The 20,923-nt window shown below is 41.8% G+C and overlaps 1 protein-coding gene across 8 annotated transcripts in view; it reads right to left on the minus strand.

Moving 5' to 3' along the window:
* Window positions 1-20,923, minus strand: part of HELZ (helicase with zinc finger) — a 144,698-nt gene that overhangs the window by 104,399 nt on the left and 19,376 nt on the right. For 2 of the 8 annotated variants that reach the window (XM_039326837.1, XM_039326836.1), the window contains exons 1-2: window positions 1,572-1,683; window positions 1,457-1,527 (exon numbers count right to left, since the gene is read on the minus strand). The exons of the other annotated variants lie outside the window; for them this stretch is intronic. In XM_039326837.1, coding sequence (XP_039182771.1) covers window positions 1,457-1,527; window positions 1,572-1,668 — 168 coding nt within the window. In that variant the 5' untranslated portion in view covers window positions 1,669-1,683. Of the gene's footprint in view, window positions 1-1,456; window positions 1,528-1,571; window positions 1,684-20,923 lie in introns of those variants that run through there. 8 annotated transcript variants of the gene reach the window in all.

Consider the following 20,923-nt stretch of genomic DNA (forward strand, 5'->3'; position numbering starts at 1 on the left):
AAGAAAAAAGAATGGTTAGCCATAAATTTATACTAATAGAGTTCTTTAAATAATTAAAATTATTTTCATTAAAAATTTTGATTTATTCAGAATTTCACAGCCTATAAACATAATTAGGAACCCAAGCTGTGACAGTTCCTATAGCAACCAAAATTCATTCAAAGCAAGAAAAATAATCCAAACAGCTTCTTTCTTTACAGATGTGAAGAGAAGAAGGTTAAAAACTAACTATATCTTGTCAATCTGCCACGGTTGCCAAAAAGAAGATATGAAGCTATGAGGCCAGCATTTTCTTTACAAGCCTTCTTGGGTGACTGTAACTCAGAATTTCATACATTAAAGTGAGGAAGGATAAGATCAAAGAGTTCTCCTTATTGAAAAAATGACATTTTCTAATTCCTCAGATCTCCAGCTGAAAATGAGCTTCAGAGTAGGCCCTTGAAATTGCAGGTGAACCAAAAGTTAGACAATTCAGCTACCAAAAGGTCACCAGCAAGGAAACAATGGAAGGCAAAGATGTGGGAGTGACACAAAAACATCACATGGAAGTGCCCAAACTTAGGTATAGCCAGATATCCGGCATCAAAATTGATACATAAAATCTACGTGAGGAATTTTTCATTTAAATGCATTTTTCTAAGAATGTATTTTTCTAGTTTTTATCTTTTCAATTTAAGTACCACCACTAAAAAAATAGTGAGAATGTCACAAATCAAAGATCCACTTTATTTGATCTGTAGTTCGTTTTTCTACTCAGAAGCCACACAAGGCAGATAAACACTGGGACAAATAAAATCTGTACAATTGATATTTCAGAGCTATTTTACATTCATATTGGTCAGCAGGTAATTTATAAAATGTCTCTTATTTTAAATAACAACTTAAATGTCATTTTGTTTAAAAGCTCTCCAGTAACTTTCATACTCTTAAAATCTTTCCACTTATTACCTCATTGCTTTAATCTTAAGGCAGACCAAATCTCAAAAAGTATTCAGGGCAAACCATGTTTAAAAATCCACTCTGTATCAGATCTATTACCACAATCCAGTAACTTCCAAGACTTCCACAGGATACCCTTGCTGTTTTGTTTCCCCATCATCTCTCCTTAAAAAAATTACCCTACAGTGACTGAATCATTCATTTATTTCCTCCCATACCAACTTCCTCTGTCAATGTCATTCTTCTATCTTTAGAACCTCACATATTACATTTTATCTCATATGGAAGAAAGCAATATATATAAGGGAGCGGCACTTATGAGACCTATAAACACCAGAAACAAGACTGGCAACCACTACAGTTATATAGCCAAGCAGATCAACACATGAATCCACAAATAAATGTTTGCTGCAAGCAGCTTAAGAATGTGGTGTCAATAAATGCTTTAATTTCAATTCCTGCTTGCACAACCACACCAAAGTACTCCGCTTGATTCTGTCGGAAGCATCACACTCACGACTTGTAAAGAAGAAGCAGTCCTATGGAGAAGACTTTCAGTTTTGATGCAGTCGATTTCAGCCTGACATGCTTCTGAGGAGTGAGTGGGGAGGATATTGGCAGAAAGAAAACGCGGGCTTCTGCACAGTGCTTCACCGCCACTTTGTATTCCTCCTGTTTGGGTGATTCACATGCTTGGTCATATGACTTCTCTGATCTTCTGTCTGCCATGACTCAGCGACAGAAATCCTAATATGAATCAGGAGCACTTCAAATGCAGGATAGCTTTAACACCCACATTCCTGCATACACATGTATCTGGCGCCACAGTTTTGCATGTTAAGTAGTTTTCTGTTTTCATCTTCAGCAAAATCCTCTCCCAATATTTCCTCAATCCACTGCAGTGATACTCATTTTAGGGAAATTAAGTTACCTTCTTCTTTTACTACAACAGAAGATGCTATTAGAATCCGCATTAGATGCAACAATTCAAAAACACAAATCGCTTTTATGTAACTGTTTTCTCCATCTTCCTCATACCCTTGTGATATTTGATTGACCACACTGTAATCCACCACTTTGCAAGATCTGGTTGCGAAATCTGTGGAGATTGTTGTTAAAGACAGTCGACAAGTTGTACCATTAAATATATAGCTAATGCCTAACATGTTAAATGCCAGCTTTAATTCAGTGAAATCCTACATACTGCTCACCAAGGAGAGCTGAGGAACTGTTGCTAGGAGCATTCATGTCACTAACATCTTCATTACTAATTAGGGCTTCTGGGAATTTTGAAACAGACACCCTGCAGTGATAGCCGATGGTAGAAGTAGGGGAAAAGTCATCTGGACTAGAACAGAAAAGAACTGGGGCACAGAAATGAATTAATACATCTGAAAAACTGCTTGATATTATTAAGCAATGTCAGTAAAGCCAGGGAGTTCCACACCTTTTAAGCCTATTATCCTTCTTTGAACAAACATTACTTTACACCAGTGGTTCTCAACCTGGGGGTCGGGACCCCGTTTGGGGTCGAATGATCATTTCACGGGGGTCGCCAAACAACACAGTCCGCCATTTTTTTCCCCTTAGCTGTGCTACTCCCTTTTATTCTATTGGCTTTTGAAAGCCAATAGAATAGACTCTCTTGAATAGAGTCTAATTCTATTGGCTTTCAAAAGCCAATAGGAATTGTCCAGGCTGTCTCTGCCCTGCTGAGCCCGCCAAAAGTCCCATTCTACAAACGGTGCTGCACCAGTTGAGTAGTCCTTGACTTACGACTGGTTGAGTAGTCCTCGACTTATGACCGGTTGGGGGTCGCGGCATTAAAAAAGTTGAGAACCACTGCCTTACACTTTCAAAATACATTGTTGTGAAGTTAGATGCTTCTGTTGATGTGTTTATTAAACAATTAAATTAAATAAATGTTAAGCTTATCCACTAAATATAGCTCCTTTTGGCTATTCTGAAAAGATAGTGCAGTAAGTATAAATATCATCAGAAATATTTTACCCTCATTCTAGCAATGTATCAGAAACTGAAATAGGCACACAAGAAAGAAAGAAACAGTGTACGCTTTTCATTCAGTCATGTTTAAAAGCTGGTTTTTAATAATTAATTAATAATTATTATAAATTTTTAAAAATAATCAATTAACCTAGCCATTAAACTTGTGTAAGAACAGGGTGTGTGCTTTCAAGAATTGTTGTTGGCTGTTAGTGAATATTGGCATGTCATCCAAAATGTGGCACGTCACTTTTGGCATGCATGTCATAGGTTTGCCATCATTGATCTAGACCAGGGGTCTTCAAACTTGGCAACTTTAAGACTTGTGGACTTCAACTCCCAGAATTCCTCAGCCAGCCCTGGTTGAGGGCTGGCTGAGGAATTCTGGGAGTTGAAGTCCACAAGTCTTAAAGTTGCCAAGTTTGAAGACCCCTGGTCTTAAAGTTACCAAGTTTGAAAACCCCAAGTTTGAAGACCTTGATTCTTAGGTGACTCTATGAGCAACTGGTGTTTTTGAGCCTCTGGTGTTATTCCCAATGCCCTTCTGAGCTGTGCTCATCTACTGGCCCATATGGCTCTGTAGCTTGGCAGCTATGATGCTTGACAGGACTTCCCATGTTGTTGGGAGTCAGATTTACTGGCCCGTAGTTTGATGCTGCTGTTCCCTGATGGGATCTTTCATGATCAGCACTGTCCTTCTTTATGTTAGCCAGCCTAGATGGGAGCCTGCTGCTATAGCAGCTAATTCATCTGCTCTGCTAGGAGTTCATTCACTGCTGCTAGCTTCTTTAGTCAATAGGTGTGGATCATGTCCAGCCCAAGCGCTTTCCGACTCTTCATGTTCTTGATTTGCTGTTGGATTACTCTGATGGTGACTGGTTCCTGTTCCAGGAGATTGCTGTGGTCTGCTCTCAGTTCCTGCAACCCCTTTGCATTGGTGTTATGTATCTTCTTTTTCTCCCATATGTTCTTCCAGTACTGTTCAGTTTCTGCTGTTGGCGGCTCTGCTGTCACTGTGTACTTGCACTGCAACTGGGTTCCTTGGCAAATAGGACATTTATCTTCTTGAGCTCTGCTTCTCTAGTATATCACCTTAGCCTAGTAGCCAGTGCCATGAATCTTTATTTAGCAGCCACCAGGGCTTCAGATGGAGTCAAGCCCTTGTATTTTTCTAGTAGCCAAGTTGTATCAATCTCCATTTCTTTCTATAGTTTCATCATCTGACTAACTTCTTTTCGAGTCACCTTGATCTTAGCCTCCAACTTCATTTTTCATGGGTAGGGGCGGGTGGGTGGTATGTATTGATATTTTTCTTGATTGTGTAGCCAAGAATCTTCAGGATGACAGAGACTATAGTGTATATTTGTTCATTGGTTTGAGTTATTGTGGTAATAGGAATTGTCCTGAGGGCTCCATTGGAATCTCCTAGCATACTATCAGATAGTATTGCCATTAAACCTCGGTAACTAGTCTCAAGATTGACTGTAGCTAGTTTATCTACAATCTTATGCCTCATATCAGCTGCTGCACTCTGTAATGGAGGGGATGGCAATGACATTCCAGCTTCAGATGTTGGCTGCAATTCCACTTGTTCCTTCAGATCCTGAGTCTAGGATGCAATGAGTAGTTGGTCTATCTCCAATTGTGAAAACACTTTCTTTCCTATGTTAAAGTATTGGTTTCTCAACATATCTATTCATAGTTCCCTCATATTTTTCATATATTCCCTCTCATTAGGTCTACTGTTGTAGTAATGTTCAATCAATTTTAGGTTATCTTATCTCACATGTATAGTTTCTTCCAGTAATCTACTTATCCTTGCTTATCTCACACAGTAATCTGGGAGACATCCAAGTGGCATGATGCTCTTAGTTTGTGTCACTCTCATATTCAAGGTAGACATGTGAAGCATTATGGGATCTTTGTCCAAAGACCCCTACTGGTAAGGTAGTTACCACCCTGGATTCAAACCCCAGCCTTTCACATCAAAGGGTGGTGCGCTAAGCATTATACTCTCTAGCCATTCACATATATATGGAGTTAATGTAGAGCATTATAGATTTCTCTGTTTATGAAGAAATGTGAAAGAATTAGAGAAAGAAACAAGGGTGGTATGAAGTTCCAAATGTGGGAAGGACAATTTTGGGTTAACTTCAGGAAGAAATGCTGTAAAGTTTTTAGTTTCAAAAAATATTTTAAGATAGATACGCTGTCAGCAGAGTGAATGGAAAAGTAAAGAGGAAACTGGAACAGAGCAAAAATGGTTATTATGACGGACTGTCACAGACATATGTGAAGTAACATAAACTCAAAATTGTAGGAGAAGAGGCAAAGTTGGGGGCACAGTCAAGAGAGGAATCAGTCTGGAGTTTTACATTCCCACAAGCGATCCAATCCAGCCCTCCCTTAAATTCTGTTAATTCTTATCTAGCACCAATTCTTATCTAGCGCTGGCTGTTAGTCAAATTCTTGTGTATAGGCTTGAGCAATAAATCAGCTTAACTAAAACATAACATGGGATCCTGATTCTTTGTGCCTGTCAAAAATATGAAAAAAGATGCTTGGTGAAATGATGAAGTAAAAGGGCTATAAGAAAATGGTGTAAACATGAGAATGAAAGAAATATATTTTATAATATGTATAAAGCATTGCTGCAAATAATTTAATTAAAGGAATCAAGGAATAATGAAAATATAGAGTTAAACAAGGATCCTTCAACAGAATGAATAGAATTAAAATACCAGTGATGAAATGATCTGGGATGAAACTGAAGTGAAGGAATGCTAAAAGGAGTATCTTAGGAACCTGTATGGGAAGGACAGTGATATACCAAAGAGTGAAACTGAAACAAACTACTGTATAAATGTTACTATGCCAAAAAAAATTATAAATGCTACGAGGATGCTGAAGAAATACATGATGAAATGGAACTAATGTTAGAACTGGATCTTATTTATGGAACAACTGTACACCTTGTTTAGTATGTATAAGAAAGTAGCATTGGCGTCTGATTGGAAGAATGACATTACTGTTCTCCTATACAAAGAAAAAAGTACCAAGAAAAACTGCAAAAACTAGCTAAGTTTTTTTCTGGGAATGTTAGCAGAGTCCTGGCTGAAATGGAACACAATGTGACAATCAACAATATTTTGGAGGAGCAGTGTAGATTTATGCTGGGCATCGAGCATGCAAACAAAAATGTTCTTCCGCAAGTCACTGAGAAATATATGAATGTAAGCAAAGAAGTATTGTATACTGTACATTTATTAGGTTAGTTAAAACTTATGATAAAATGAACACACTTGAATTATGGAATATTTGATTGCTGGATGTAATGAAAGGAGCATGCACTGAATTGTTCAATATTCAGCAAAAAGTTAAGGCTGTGCATTATCTGTAACAGTGATGGCGAACCTTTTAGAGACCGAGTGCCCAAACTGCAACCCAAAACCCACTTATGTATTGTCGGGTGTCAGGTGAGTGTGACTCATTGAGTGGGTGTGGCCCATTGGTTGGGCATGGCTGCAGTGGTAACAGCAGACTGGGTGGGACTAAAAAGTTCAATCAATTCCAACTTTGCAAGATTTTTTTGTACATGGCGGTGGAGGCCTAAAGCGAAAAGATTTTATAAAACCCAGCTGAAGGCCTAGGACTGGGGCAACGGCGCGCGTGCCCACAGAGAGGGCTCTGAGTGTCACCTCTGGCACCTGTGCCATAGGTTCGCCACCACTGATCTATAATGTTTTTATAGATAAATTTATAAAGAATCCTGTGGCGATGTCAGAGGTCAGCTGATTGGGGACATGAATGTATGCATGCTCTTGTATAGAGATGATGATGTATTCTCTGACAATGAATGAGCTGCAACATAAACCAGACAGATTATATGATGGAACAAAAGAAAGGGAGACTGAAAATATCATGGTTAGATAGAGGTAATGAGATCCTGAAAAATACAGAGGTGATACAATTTAAGCAACATAAGTCAATATATGAAGCCCTGTAATAGAAGCAAGGACATTTTTTAAGGACAGGAAAGTAATGATATATATAATGAAAGGTGTTGTATAAACTATTTTTATTTTCTTATTTCACACTCTTAATTTTTTTGGGGGGCTTACTACTAATTTCTCTGCATAACAACAATTGCCTATTCAATATTCATTAATATCTGCCAATTTATTGTCTCTTTGACTGATCCATAATTCATGAAGAAAGGTTATGGTGAAAAGGGGCGTTGTCTTACCTGAACGCCTTTTCTCAGCAGGATGATGTAGAGTCCAAATGGACGGGTTCTATGACGGCCTTCCTGCCTGGCAGACTGGGTAAAAACTTCGGCCACACCCCTTCCTTTGGGCGTGACCCCAGTTTTGACTTAGGCGAGAAACTTTGTTGGAATTAACCTTGCAGCTCTTTATTATATCTTTATTATAACCCTGCCTAGACCTATCCTCTGGGTGGGCTTGGACTCTACATCATCCTGCTGAGAAAAGGCGTTCAGGTAAGACAACGCCCCTTCTCCAGCAGGATGGCTGTAGAGTCCAAATGGATGGGACATACCAAAGCCCTCATGTCCCCCTGGGAGGGAATGTCTAGGCTACCGAACTCTGAGCAGATACGACTTGTTGAAGAACTCTTCTGCCAAAAGCCACGTCTGCTGCTGCTAGGGAGTCTAAACGGTAATGTCGAATGAAAACCGAAGGTGAGGACCAGGTTGCGGCCCTGCAAATCTCTTCCACCGGAGCTTGCGTTAGCCACGCCGCAGATGTAGCTGCGCTCCGAGTTGAGTGAGCAGTCACCTGAGTGGGTGCTGGCAAATCCTGTGAGACGTAGGCCTGCGCTATGCAGGCTCTGATCCACCTGCCTATGGTGGAAGGAGATACCTTCTTTCCCATAGTTGCTGGTTGAAAGGACACAAATAATGCTTCAGTCTTTCGGAAAGCCGAGGTGCGTTTCACGTAGAAACACAGCGCTCTCCGCACGTCCAGCTTGTGCCATCTGTGTTCTAGTCTATGTTTGGGTCTTGGACAGAAATCAGGAAGCGAAAGTTCCTGAGATCTGTGAAAGATGCTATTTACCTTCGGAATGAAGGTCGGGTCTGGTCTAAGAACGACCCTGTCTTTGAAAAAGGTACACAGATCCTTCCTTACTGACAGTGCTGCTAGTTCTGAGATTCTTCTTGCTGAAGTAATTGCCACAAGGAAAGCTACCTTCAGTGATAGGTGATGGAGTGAGCATGTTTCAAGAGGTTCGAAGGGTGCTGATGTCAAGGCTAGAAGGACCTTAGGCAGGTTCCAGGACGGGTACCTGTGTATGACTGGGGGCTTTGTGTTAGATGCCCCTTTTAAAAAGGCATTAATAGCTGGATGCTGTGCTAGGGAAGTTAAGTTGTCGCAGGAGAGTACAGTTGAGAGGGCCGATATCTGTCTGCGGATAGTATTGACTGACAGGCCCTTATTAAGACCCTCCAGTAGGTAATCTAGGATATTGGGAATAGATACTGCGGTCGGGTCTAGGTGAAGCGAAGCGCACCACCTACAAAATCCCTTCCACGTAGCGTCATAAATCCTATTAGTGGACGCTCTTCGTGATGCCTGTATGATCGATATCACCCCTGCAGAATAAGATTGTTTAGTTAAGCTTTGCCGCTCAAATGCCAAGCGGCTAGTTGTAGCCACTGGGGATCTGGGTGTACAAGCTTGCCCTGACTGAGTTTTACCTTGTCCGGGGGGATCCTCCACGGAGGTGATATCGAAAGGTCCACGAGGTCGGCAAACCACGGGCGCCGTGGCCAGTGAGGGGCAATGCAGACCATTTCTGCGCCCTCCAGGATCATCTTGCGTATGGTTGCCGGTATTAATGGCAGTGGTGGGAAGGCGTACAGGAGTTGCGCCGGCCACCGGCACCTGAGAGCATCCGTTCCCTCCGATCCCGGGGACGGGAATCTGGAGAAGAACCTGGGGAGCTGTGTGTTCTTGTGGTTGGCAAATAGATCTAGGTGCGGTTGTCCGAACCTCCGGGAGATCTCCTCGAAGAGAGCCGGGTCCAGACGCCATTCCGACTGGTCCACCTTGGCTCTGCTCAGGGAGTCTGCCTGGGTGTTTGTCTCCCCTGAGATGTGTTCCGCTCTGATGGAACTCACATTGGCTTCTGCCCACCGAGACAGAGCCAATGCTTCCTTCATTAGTTCCACTGATTTCGTTCCTCCCTCCTTGTTTACATGCGCCTTGGCTGCTACATTGTCTGTAAGCACGAGGACGTGCCTCCTCGTTACTAGGTGTGAGAAATGACGGAGGGCCAGGTGTATGGCCCGGAGCTCTAGCCAGTTGATGCTGTGTGACAGGTCCTTCTGACCCCACTGGCCCTGTGCTATCTGGGTCCCCAGATGGGCTCCCCATCCGAACAGGCTCGCATCTGTCGTGAGCGTGACCCTGTTCGGTTCCCTGAATATGCTCCCCTTGAGTGTCATGGGGGATAGCCACCATTTTAGTGATTTCATCACCTGTGCTGGTACCGGCACTCTCCTGCTGGAGGTGCTGAGGTTCCTCCTCTGGTAGGGTAGGAGGAACCACTGCAACTCCCTCGAGTGGAGCCTTGCCCATGGGATGATGCCCATGCAAGATATCATCTTCCCCAGGAGCTTCGAGAGTTGTAGCAAGGGCACTCTCCTGATCTTTTGAATTTGGTGGATTAGCTTGGATATGCTGATCAGTCGCTCCTGGGAAAGGAATACCCTGCACTGTGACGTGTCTATCACCGCGCCCAGGTGTTGCAGTCTCCTTGAGGGAATGAGGTGGCTCTTGTTTAGATTGACCGAGAATCCGTGCCCCTGTAGGGTTCGGATCGTGGTCTTGAGATCTGCCCTTGCTTGTTCCTGAGATCTGGACTGAATCAAGATGTCGTCCAGATAAAACTGTACGCGAACCGGCATCAGCCTGAGATGGGCTGCTATTACAGCTAGGATTTTGGTAAATACCCTTGGTGCTGAAGATAGTCCGAAGGGTAAGGCCCTGTATTGGTAATGCCGGCCCGCGTAGGTAAATCTGAGGAATTTCCGGTAGCTGGGATGGATGGGAATGTGTAGGTACGCCTCTGTGAGATCTATTGAGGATAATAGATCGTCTTCCCTGACGCTGGCTAGGATGGACTTCAATGAGTGCATCTTGAACTTCCTGTACTTTATGAAATGATTCAGGCCCTTCAGGTCCAATATTGCTCTCCACCCTCCTGATGTCTTTGGAATAACGAAGAGGATGGAATAAAATCCTCTTCCCTCCTCTTCCTTTGGTACCCTCTCTATGGCTTGAATTGACAGGAGGTGAGCTATGGCCGAAGTTATCAGCCTCGTCTTGTGTACCTTTCTGGAGATGGGGCATCTGATGAACCGGCTTGGTGGGGGAGAACAAAAGTCTAAGGTCAGGCCATGCCTGATCGTTTCCAAGACCCAGGCGTCGGTGGTGGTCTGCTCCCAGACCTCGATGAAGTTTCCTAACCGACCCCCGATGGGAGTGTCCTGTTTGGCGTCACTTGGTACGCTTAAAGGATCTGCCTCCCGCTCCCCTATATGGGCGTCTGGACTGGAACTGGCCTCTGGCTCCCGGGCTTTGGCGATCCTGGGTTCGATCCTGTCTCGGATAGAAGGATCGTGAGCCTCTGGGCCAGTCCCAGGATTGCCCTGATCGAAAGGGCTGTCTCCATTCCCAGGGGCTTCCTGGGCGGGAGCCCTGTCTCCGGAAGTCCTGACTGCCTCTCCTGTCTAACTTCTTTGATGGATGCACTAGGATTTTTTTCTTGTCTCTGCCTTCGCTGACGTGTGGGTCCAGAATGGAACCAAACAGGGCTTCTCCACTGTATTTGGACGTCGAAAGACGCCATTTGGACCTCAGGTCTGTCTTCCAATTTTTGAGCCACAGTAGCCTTCGCGAGGCCACTGTGGCCGCAATGGACCTTGCCGCATACTTTGTTGCGTACAGTGAAGCGTCAGACACGAATTGAGAGGCCGCGAGGAGCTTGGCCAATGTTTGGTGTACTCTGACCTGGTCTGGAGGCACCGTGCCTTGCAGTTCCCTCAGCCACATGATACTGGCCCTCGCGAAGAATGATGATGAAGTGGCTGCTCTGGCCGCCCAGGCTGCGGCCATATGGGAACGCCGGAGGGAGTGTTCAAATTTCTTCTCCTCAGGTCTCAAGACCTCCGCCATGTCTCCTGGAATCGCGGAGGTAGAAAATGATGAGATCAAGGGGTTATCTACAGTGGGAACCTCTAACATGTTAGAGAAGGAGGGAGATAGGTTGAAAAGCTTTCTTTCCGCGCTGTTAGGTGCCGGTGGGCTCGCAAGTGAGGACCATTGTTCCTCCAGCGTGGTCATAAAGACCTCCGCACATGGGATGTACTTATCCTGTGGAACCTTTTTGGCAAATAGAGGATTGGCCTCCTTGCTTGTTGAGGGCTTCTCATCCTGTACTGATGTTAGGTTGACTGTGGAAACTGCCTTTATCAGGAGTGATTTTAGGAGCGCTGGGTTAAAGAGGCCAGAGCTTGTCGCCTGCTCAGGTGCGGTCTCCTCGTCCTCCGAGAGGGGCATGTCTGACATGTCCAGGTCTACTGAGTCACCCTCTCCCAATTGAGAGGAAGTTTCAGAGATGCTGGTAGGGGGCGGCCTAGCCCGTCCCTTACGGGGTGTGTGAAAGGCCACTTGCCCCTTAGAAGCCATGAACTGGGAGAATGCATCCTGCATGAATGCATGAAATTGTGCCGACCATATGTTCTCCTGCGCCTTGTCGTTGGGGTGAGGCGCTGGAGTGTGGTCGGGTGAAGAAGCTGGTGAGGAGGGATTGGAGGAATCTAACTGTTCAGTTTCCCCAGGAGGAGACCAAGTCTTGAGCACTTCCTCGGCAGTAGGTTCTGTGCTGGGTGCCACCCCTGGGACAGGGGAAACCAAATTTGTCCCATTGACATTGGTTCTCTGTGCTCTGCTAATTTGCCTTTCTAAAGCCAAATGTCTCCTCAAAGCCTCTCGCTCAGCCGTTTTGGACTGTCCCTTCTGAGAAAGGTGCTTTGTTTTAGCTTTCTTCTTCCCCCCCACCTCTGATTCAGAAGATCTGCGTTTTTGTTGTTGCTGTGGGGGGGACAATTGAGGGACCTGTGTGACTGAATACGAGACATTGTCTGCCATTGTGCCAGACACCCCGAGTAGGCAATGCCTGGAAAGGGGGAATGAGATACGCAGATCAGATGCAGATGCTTGGGGCTGTGCCCTCTTCTGCCTATACAAACAATGGCCGGACAGACAGGAATCTTTGGACAGAAGATCCTGCAAGGCAGTGACTAAAGGTCACTATAGGAACAGTTAGGAAAAGAAAAAATATTCCTCCTCACCTCCTCACCTAGTCCAGACAAAAGTACAGTTTATATCTCTCTCTCCCCCGGTCTGTGGCTGTGGTAGCAGACCACGCTCAGAACTGATAGAGGTTCTAATCTTTTATTCCTCTTCCTTCCTCTTGCCCAAGTGTCTTAATGTAAAGGAAAAAAGCGGCGGCTAAACTGCTCGTTTAAAATGGCGAATGGGAGGAAGCCCCGCCTCCCAATAGTAGCCGGATGAGCCACGAGGCTCCAACAATGGCGGGTCTTTAATAGCCAGCAATAGGGTAATTAACCGGCTTGAATGGCTCTTTTGTCCTTAAGGGGGCTGTGCCTCTCCGCTGGGGGAGAAAAAACGGCGCTGAGGCTCTGCCGGTCGGTTTGGGCGCGCTGCGCTTCTCGCGCCGCTCAGCTGATCAGCGCTCTGTTTTCCCGCGCCGCTCAGCTGTTTGGCGCTGAACGGCGCCTCAGCTCCTCCGCCGGACCGAGTGGCCTCCGTGCCACTCAGCTGCCCGGCGGGTGGTCCGGGAAATGTCCCCGCGCCAAACAGCTGTTTGGCGGGTCGGGGATCCGCGGAAGATCCACTGACCGGCCCGAGCCCCCCTGGCTAACCGCCCTGGCGATCCTCTCACCACTCCGACGATCCTGGCTGGGAGGCGTCGGTGTTCTATTCCTCTGCCCGGGATCCCTGCCTGCTGCAAAAAGGGGAGGAAAAAAAAAAAAAAACTGGAAGAGGATATTCTTTTCTTTGTGAAAACTCTTCTTTCCTAAGAGCTGCTTCTCGCACTTCTACCAGGCTTCGAGACTGAGTCAAAACTGGGGTCACGCCCAAAGGAAGGGGTGTGGCCGAAGTTTTTACCCAGTCTGCCAGGCAGGAAGGCCGTCATAGAACCCGTCCATTTGGACTCTACAGCCATCCTGCTGGAGAAAAGCATGACTTTCACTGAAATGTTTGGTCCATCCAAACAATGCTCCCAAATAGTTTTAACTATAAACTTAAAAGCAATACCAGTGTTTCCACAGTAAATTAGAAATGTCTTTGAAAGAACCACAATGAGATTAGCAATTAATGTTCTGAAGGATTCCCATTTAAATGCCATATGTTAAGCCACTCTTGAACTAAAAGAAAAGCATTCACATCTGCTCATTGTTTTGTAGTTCCAAACACTCTTCCTCTACTTTGATCACTTTCTCTTAAGCTCTTGACTCTTTTGATGTGTTTGTTCCTAATGGAGGACAGAACTCTGCAAACTGATACTGGATGCCCATTGTGCCAATGGATAGATCCTTGATGTCTGCTGGACTCCATAATCATTTGGTTATTTTTCTTTCAAAATTAAACACAAGCATATTCAAAAACAAAGTACCATTTCTGACATCTTCATTTAAAAATAGAGGCTTCATACTAATAAAAATGGAAAAGCCCTACAGATTTATTCAAAAATATGCTCAATTATGCTGAGAAAAAAACAACAGTCAGCTAATGGATACAGAGCATTATGGAGGTACAGAGTAGTGGGGGAGAGAAGTCTCACCATTTTCCTTCTGGCAAGTAAATGTTGTGAATGGTAGCAATCTTTTTGTCAGCGTTCCATGAAATACTTTCTCAAAAATAGAAACTTCAGTTATAGATCTTGGTGTCCAACTGGCTAATGAACTCATTATTCACCCTGCTTGTGTTTCATATGAACAGGCAACAGAGTGGGTAAAAATTACAAACAGATATAGCACAGGGAGAAAAAAAAATATGCAGTGCTTTTTTGTAGTTCCAGAACATCCTAATGTGTTTGGAGTTAAAAATGTGAGCTCTCTTATGTATTTTATAGTGATCTGTTAAGTAGCAAAATGGTTTTTTTTATGTTTGGATTTTTAACTTTTAAAACTCTGGAAGTCCTATCTCAAAATGGACCTTGGCCACACTTAAATTGGAAGTGTGATAGCCAATATGTCATACAGAAAAACTGATACGGCCCTTCAGCTAAAGTTGTATACCTCTCCCGACAGATAAGGAGGAAAAATATCCCCAAGGTCCACTACAATCTTTAAACAACTATATGTCATGTTAGAAAAAAACACTGTTTAATTAAACTCAGCAGATTTCAACAGCTCATGTTTTAAGTTGGCATTATATATATAGTTGACATATCTCACATGTCAAAAGAAAAGACTGTATATGGGGGGGGATTAGATTTTTTTTGTCCTTTGTGGTCTTATGTTACACTGGATATAATAAAGTTTATCTAATACTAAGCTATATACAATTAATGATGAGACACAACAGTTGAGATGGAGTGTACCATGGGAAGGCACTTTATTGGAAAGAAAAAATAGAGACAACGGTGGATTCATATACAGATAACTACTTTTATATTATTATATAATTTAATTCATTTCTGTAGGATAACTAGAGAAAAACAGAACCACTGAAGAAGTTACAAACCACCAGGCCGAACAAACTCTATCAAATCAGAAATGGCAATCTATAGAGAGTATCTTAAGGAGTGACATGCAATAAATAGGCAACAATTTGTAATAAACTGCAGATGCTTCTGTTATTCCTTCGTTTCTTATTTTTGCTGCAGGTCTCCATTAGGAAAGTACAAAAACACAAAGAAGAAGACAGGCTACGAAAGTTAGACACTGAATATGATCTGCAGCCACGGTTGCCAGAAAATTAAACTGCTTGCATACCAAGGTTGGAAGATCAAGAGTCAACATGGTCGAATGTGTCTATTCCAATGAACCAGATGCCTACAATGGCAACAAAAGACAGACTAGGCAACATCTCCTATTTTGTTCTTTTTCTTTAAAACAAACTTTTGCTAAGCCCAACGCGTAAAGCATTGGAATGTGTTCAGTAGTTAATGGATATGAGAATATTATTGCCTTTAATTGAAAATAATAAGGAACATGCTTAAAAGAAGTAATAAAAAAAACAAAAGCAAGCACAGAAAATAGTTTTTATTATTCCACAGGAGTCATAGTGTGTTCTGGGAATGGAAGCTGTCACTGACTGAAGATGAAGAGATGCATAAAGAAAGAAGCATCTAGCTCACTGACACTAATATAAATATTACCTGTTCCTCCCATATAAGAAGCTGTGAAAGAATAAGTTCACAGATAGGTAAATGGCTCAGAAATAATCCAAATTTAGTTCTGTATAAGAAAGGGTGTATACTGCCATTAATTACATAAGTGTACAAGTTGGGAAGAAGCCCATTATCATGACCTGCTATGACATATCAGACTAATAGTTAAAGAACTCCATTTAAAAACATAGCAAGTAAAAAAGCAAAGCCACTGAAGACATCTATATTTTTCAATTCTTAGTAACAAATCAAGCTAACACAGAAAAGTACAGTAGGAGTTCTGAAGATACTCATCATTTGGGGCATATTTACAGGAAGTTCAACTTACTAAAGGCTTAGTATAGTTTCACTCCTCACATTATTTTTGGAGAAAGCATAATTAGTCTACCTTCAAGAAGCCCTATCAATTCACTGAACCATGGGTTTGGAAGAGACCTTTTAAGCCAACCTTTGTTTAGTGCAGAATCCAAATTAAAGCATCCCCAATGAATTAGTCACCACTCGAATGCATCCAATGAAGAGGCGGCCATTAAATATATTGGTAGTCCTCAACTTTCAACCACAATTGAGCCCAAAATTTATGTTGCTAAGTGAGAAATGTGTTAAGTGAGTTTTGCTCCATTTTACAACTTTTCTTGCTACGTTTGTTAAGAGAATCGCTTCAGTTGTTAAATTAGTAACACAGTTGTTAAGTGAATCTGGCTTCCCCATTGACTTTGCTTGTCAGAAGGTTGCAAAAGGGGGTTGCATGACCCTGGGACATTGCAACCATCACAAATGTGAACCAGTTGCCAAGCATCTGAATGTAAATTACATGACCATGGAGATGCTGCAATCGTCATAAGTATGAAAAATGGTCTGAAATCACTTTTTTTAGCGCGGTTGTAACTTTGAACGATCACTAAACAAACTGTTTTAAGTCAAGGACTACCTGTATTACTGTATTTCTGTCATCTCTCAGACAACGCAGGCGCCCTTGGCTGAGAATTGGGAGATGAGAACCGCCCCTTTGAGTTGGTCACAACTGGACAGGGAATACCTTTAAATTTTATTTCTCGTGTATTTCTGCATTCCTACAGGATCAAACTGCCAAACCTTAGTAGCAAAAGACCATTTTTACATTAGATTTCAGAACAGACACTATTATAAATCTGTCTTCTTCCAGATATTCCATTCCACATTCAGCACTGAGTAATAGAAGAAAGTTCAATACTTGATACTATTAGACAAGATGCTTTATTGTAAACAAGAACAAAGGAACATATATGCAGAAGATACGATGTAGAATACAGAAACCTGTACTTTCTTTCTCTGTACCACGCTTAAATCTTAAATATTTTCTCCAGCTTTGAGACTGAAATGCACCTGTCTACATTTACATAATGGCCTGCCAGGTCTGAGCAACGCAGGCTTTCTCCTTGCCATCTTCACTTTTTTAATTGCAATTCCCAGGAGGCAGACATGATCAGGAAACTATCTCCACTGGAAGACTAGAATCTGGAGGTGGTCCTCAACTTGCAACCGCAATTGAGACCAGAGTTTCTGTTGCTGAGAAAGGTGGTTGTTAAATGAATAACACTCAATTTTATGACTTTTCTCGCCCTGGTTGTCAAGTGAATCACTGCATTGTTAAGTGAATCAGGCGATCTTTAAGCGAATCCGGTTTCCAACTCTGCTTGTTGGAAGCCGGCTGGGAAGGCTTAACATGACCTGTTGACCGCTGCAACAGTCGTAAATATAAGCTGGTTCTCAAGCACCCAAATTTTGATCCTATGACCATGGGGATGCTGCAATGTTCCTAAGTGCATGGAGTGGTCATAAATCACTTTTTTCAGTCTCGTAGTGCAGTGTTTCCCAAACGTGACAATTTTAAGGCATGTGGACTTCAACTCCCAGAATTCCACAGCCAGCGTTGCTGGCTGTGGAATTCTGGGAGTTGAAGTCCTCATGCCTTAAAATTGTCAAGTTTGGGAAACACTGTCGTAGTGTCTTCAAACAGTCACTAAATGAATGGTTATAAGTCAAGGATTACCTGTGCTTTATCAAGACAGGCTGCGTAATGACAGAATCTTTCAAATCTGATTGTGCTTTTCTTTTGGGCTTTTCTCTCTATTCCCCAGTGAGCAGAGTGGACTCAGCCTGAATCTCTTTGTAATAATATTTTCCTTCCCTGGACTGAAGGAATGCTTCTGTTCCTTTTTTTGTTTATGAAAGGGTTTATGAATATTTGCTTCAAGGCCACTGCCCTGGCCCTCTGTGTTTACATCCTGATAGCACAATTTGTCAAGAGACAACTGCACAGACCCGCAAGTGTTTTGATGGCAGTCTTCACTACCTATTTCTGGAGTCCTGTATAGGGAAAATCAGCTTCACTGGGGAGTACAAGCCTGCAAAACAACCACCATCCCGCCTTCTGCCTCTCTACATTAGCCTTTCTTCCCCTAGCCAGAAATAAAGTCATGATTTCCAGGCCAGCTTCTTTGTCTCTGGGAAAAAGAGTGGGAAGTAGCCACTGAGGTTCCACCTGCTTTTTTTACATCTCAGAAACAGAGTTATTGAACTATTCATTTCATAGGTGCATGAGTGCTAAAGGTATTTGCCCTAGAAAGAAATGTAATTTCTTCATGAAAATGAAAAACAAAGAGGTTCCTAAACTTACTAATATCTACTGGAGTCAGTCTCTATGTTAAAGAATAAGAATAACGATAAGAAAGACGAGTCTGGATAGTGGACAATGCAGTATCTGGAGAAAACTGAAGAGAGAAAATAAAGAAAATCATAAAATATATGAAAATAAGGCAAAGAGAATGACTGCAGCAGAAGAAAGCAAAAACAGTACATCTGAAGCATCACTTGAAAATATTAGCATTGACAAAATCACCATCAATTGCAAAAGGCAGCTTTACTTTGAATAGCTTACATCAGGGGTCTTCAAACTTGGCCCTTTTATGATTTGTGGACTTCAACTCCCAGAATTCCTCAGCCAGGCACATTAGCTGAGGAATTCTGGGAGTTGAAGTCCACAAGTCATAAAAGGGCCAAGTTTGAAAACCCCTGGCTTAGATCCAGTGTCAATACCTTTAATGGTATTTAATTAAACAACAATGAACTTGATAGGTAGACAAAAATGCCAAAGTCTATAAACATCTGGCTGATTATGTGACCAACTATAACTACTTCTATGGGCAATCTTGCTCTTCTAGTTAGTAGATATATCTGATCAGCTGAATGCATTGAACTTAAAATTTTAGAATAACAGGTGAATTGCATAGCTGTATTAAGGATTAATATATGGGGGGGAGAGAACACCCAACAATGTGATCCATCTGCCAGCTCTGTTATGTCTTTCTCAGAGCCTAAGTAAGCAGATAACAATTTGCAAATCATTACTATTCAAAAATTCCTGCATTATCAGGAAAAAGGTAGATCCCTTCCCCATCCATGAAACACTTGCAAACAAGAAATTAGAAAGCCCCTGCCAATGTCATAGCAGATATAGCATTAAAATGGAAATATCTACCAAGATTTCTATAAGTTAATGAATTTTGCCTTTCAATAAATCCAATTAAAGGTTTTATGAGAATCTGTTTTGTTGCCAAGATCTTGACACTCGGACTTTCTTAAATAAAGCTAAATCCTAATTTTTAAAAGAGTTTTCAGATATAATTCTTAAATTAGTAAAATACTTTTCTAACAGTTTAATGCTTTTATAGCACTTAAAACCACAACTTTTTGGTACCTTGTTGCTGTGGACATTCACAACGCTGCCAAGAAACACCAAAGAAGTTAGTTGAGTTTCAGTATTCTGAAGAAAATAAATGCTGGAATTTGATATTTCCAAACATTTCTTTGTGGGTATATACATACATGTATAAAAACAGTTTTTTCTTTTTTTATGAATGTTAATGAATCTGTACTGAGGTCAAGGCTTGCTGAGAAACATTTCCAAGCAACACTAAGAGTCTCTTTGTCTCAAACTAAATACTGGAGATCTAATACATGAAAAACAATAAGTGAAACAATGACATTTAAGAGTCACTTAAATGAGGTAGACAGCCATACAAATCAAATTAAATCAATAAATAATAAAAATTAACTGTTTTGCAGTAGTTTATTTAAACATTTATTTAACAGAATACCATTATATTCTTCATTTCTGATTCATTAGAGACTTTTGCATCAATGCATTAAAACATTCAGTACTGCAGTTCTTGAGCTAATGAACTCATACACAATACTTTTGACTATTTATGATGGAAATGTCAAACAGACCCTGGGAAAGTGAATCAGGAAATAGGACCACTGCAAAAGAATGTCTCAGCACAGGGTAGGAATGGACAAACATGAGAAAGAGATTCAGAACAATTCCACCCTAATTACTCCAGGTATAAGTTGAGCAGAATTGCTTTGGCAGGCCCTCAAGATTCTGTTACATCCCCTTATTAGAAATAAAAGTCTTTCCAGAAATCCAAATGGTTCATATTTGCAACTCTGCCAGCCCACAGGGCTTGGCATTATTTGAGTTTCCAGTCTCTGCCCTAGGTGTATATTAGAATGATGAGACTGATAGAATAGTAACTAATATTGTTTATATAATTTATACCCAAGCTTGAGATGCTTAACTAAATTTAAAATTGAGCAAAATCAAAGTCATAAAAGCATCAGCAATAGTTTACCCTTTTGTAGATATTTAGATATTTAACTGTGCAGAGCAATCTACCATGCTACAGAAATAATAAATATCATTTAATATTTATGCACCCTGCAATCTGTTTGGCCTCCTGCTATGCCCTGTGGTTAATTAAGATTTATCAGGACATATTTTCATCTCTTGGTATTTCCCATTTTGTATGCCTCTAACACAATGTTTAATTGGAAACATAATTTCTCTTTTTTAAAAATAATGACACAATGAATCACTGAAGAAAATTCGTAGGTCTTTGGAATTATGTTTACTTAGGTACGACATGCTCGTAAATATATAACTTGAAAATATATACAGGTAGCCCTCACCTTACAGCCATTCATTTAGTGACCGTTCAAAGTTACAATGGCACTGAAAAAAAGCGACATGACCAGTTTTCATCCTTATGACCACTGCAGCTTCCCCAGTCACACAATCAAACTTTCTGGTTAGCAACCAGCATGTATTTATGATGGCTGCTGCATTTGCAAACTTCTTAGGGAGCCTCTGACAAGCAAAGTCAATGGGGAAGTCAGATTTGAATTAACTACCACATAATTCACTTAAAACTGTAGTGATTTGCTTAACAACCATGGCAAAAAGAGTCATAAAATGGGGTATGGCTCACTTAACAACTGTCTTGCTTAGCAATGGAAATTTAGCTCAACTGTATTTGCAAGTTGAGGACTACTTGTATGCTCGGCTTGTTTTCTATGTCAGAGTCTTGACATAAGCAATTAAGATCTGGGGATCTTAACTGTGGCAATCACAGAATAAATGATGGGCTTCCTTTCAAATTGCATGTATGTAATTTCAAATTACATATATCATTTGCAGGCAGGGTTT

The sequence above is a fragment of the Crotalus tigris genome, unplaced genomic scaffold, assembly GCF_016545835.1.
Source record: "Crotalus tigris isolate CLP2741 ecotype Arizona unplaced genomic scaffold, ASM1654583v1 scf7180000024345.2110221, whole genome shotgun sequence".
NCBI lineage: Eukaryota > Metazoa > Chordata > Lepidosauria > Squamata > Viperidae > Crotalus > Crotalus tigris.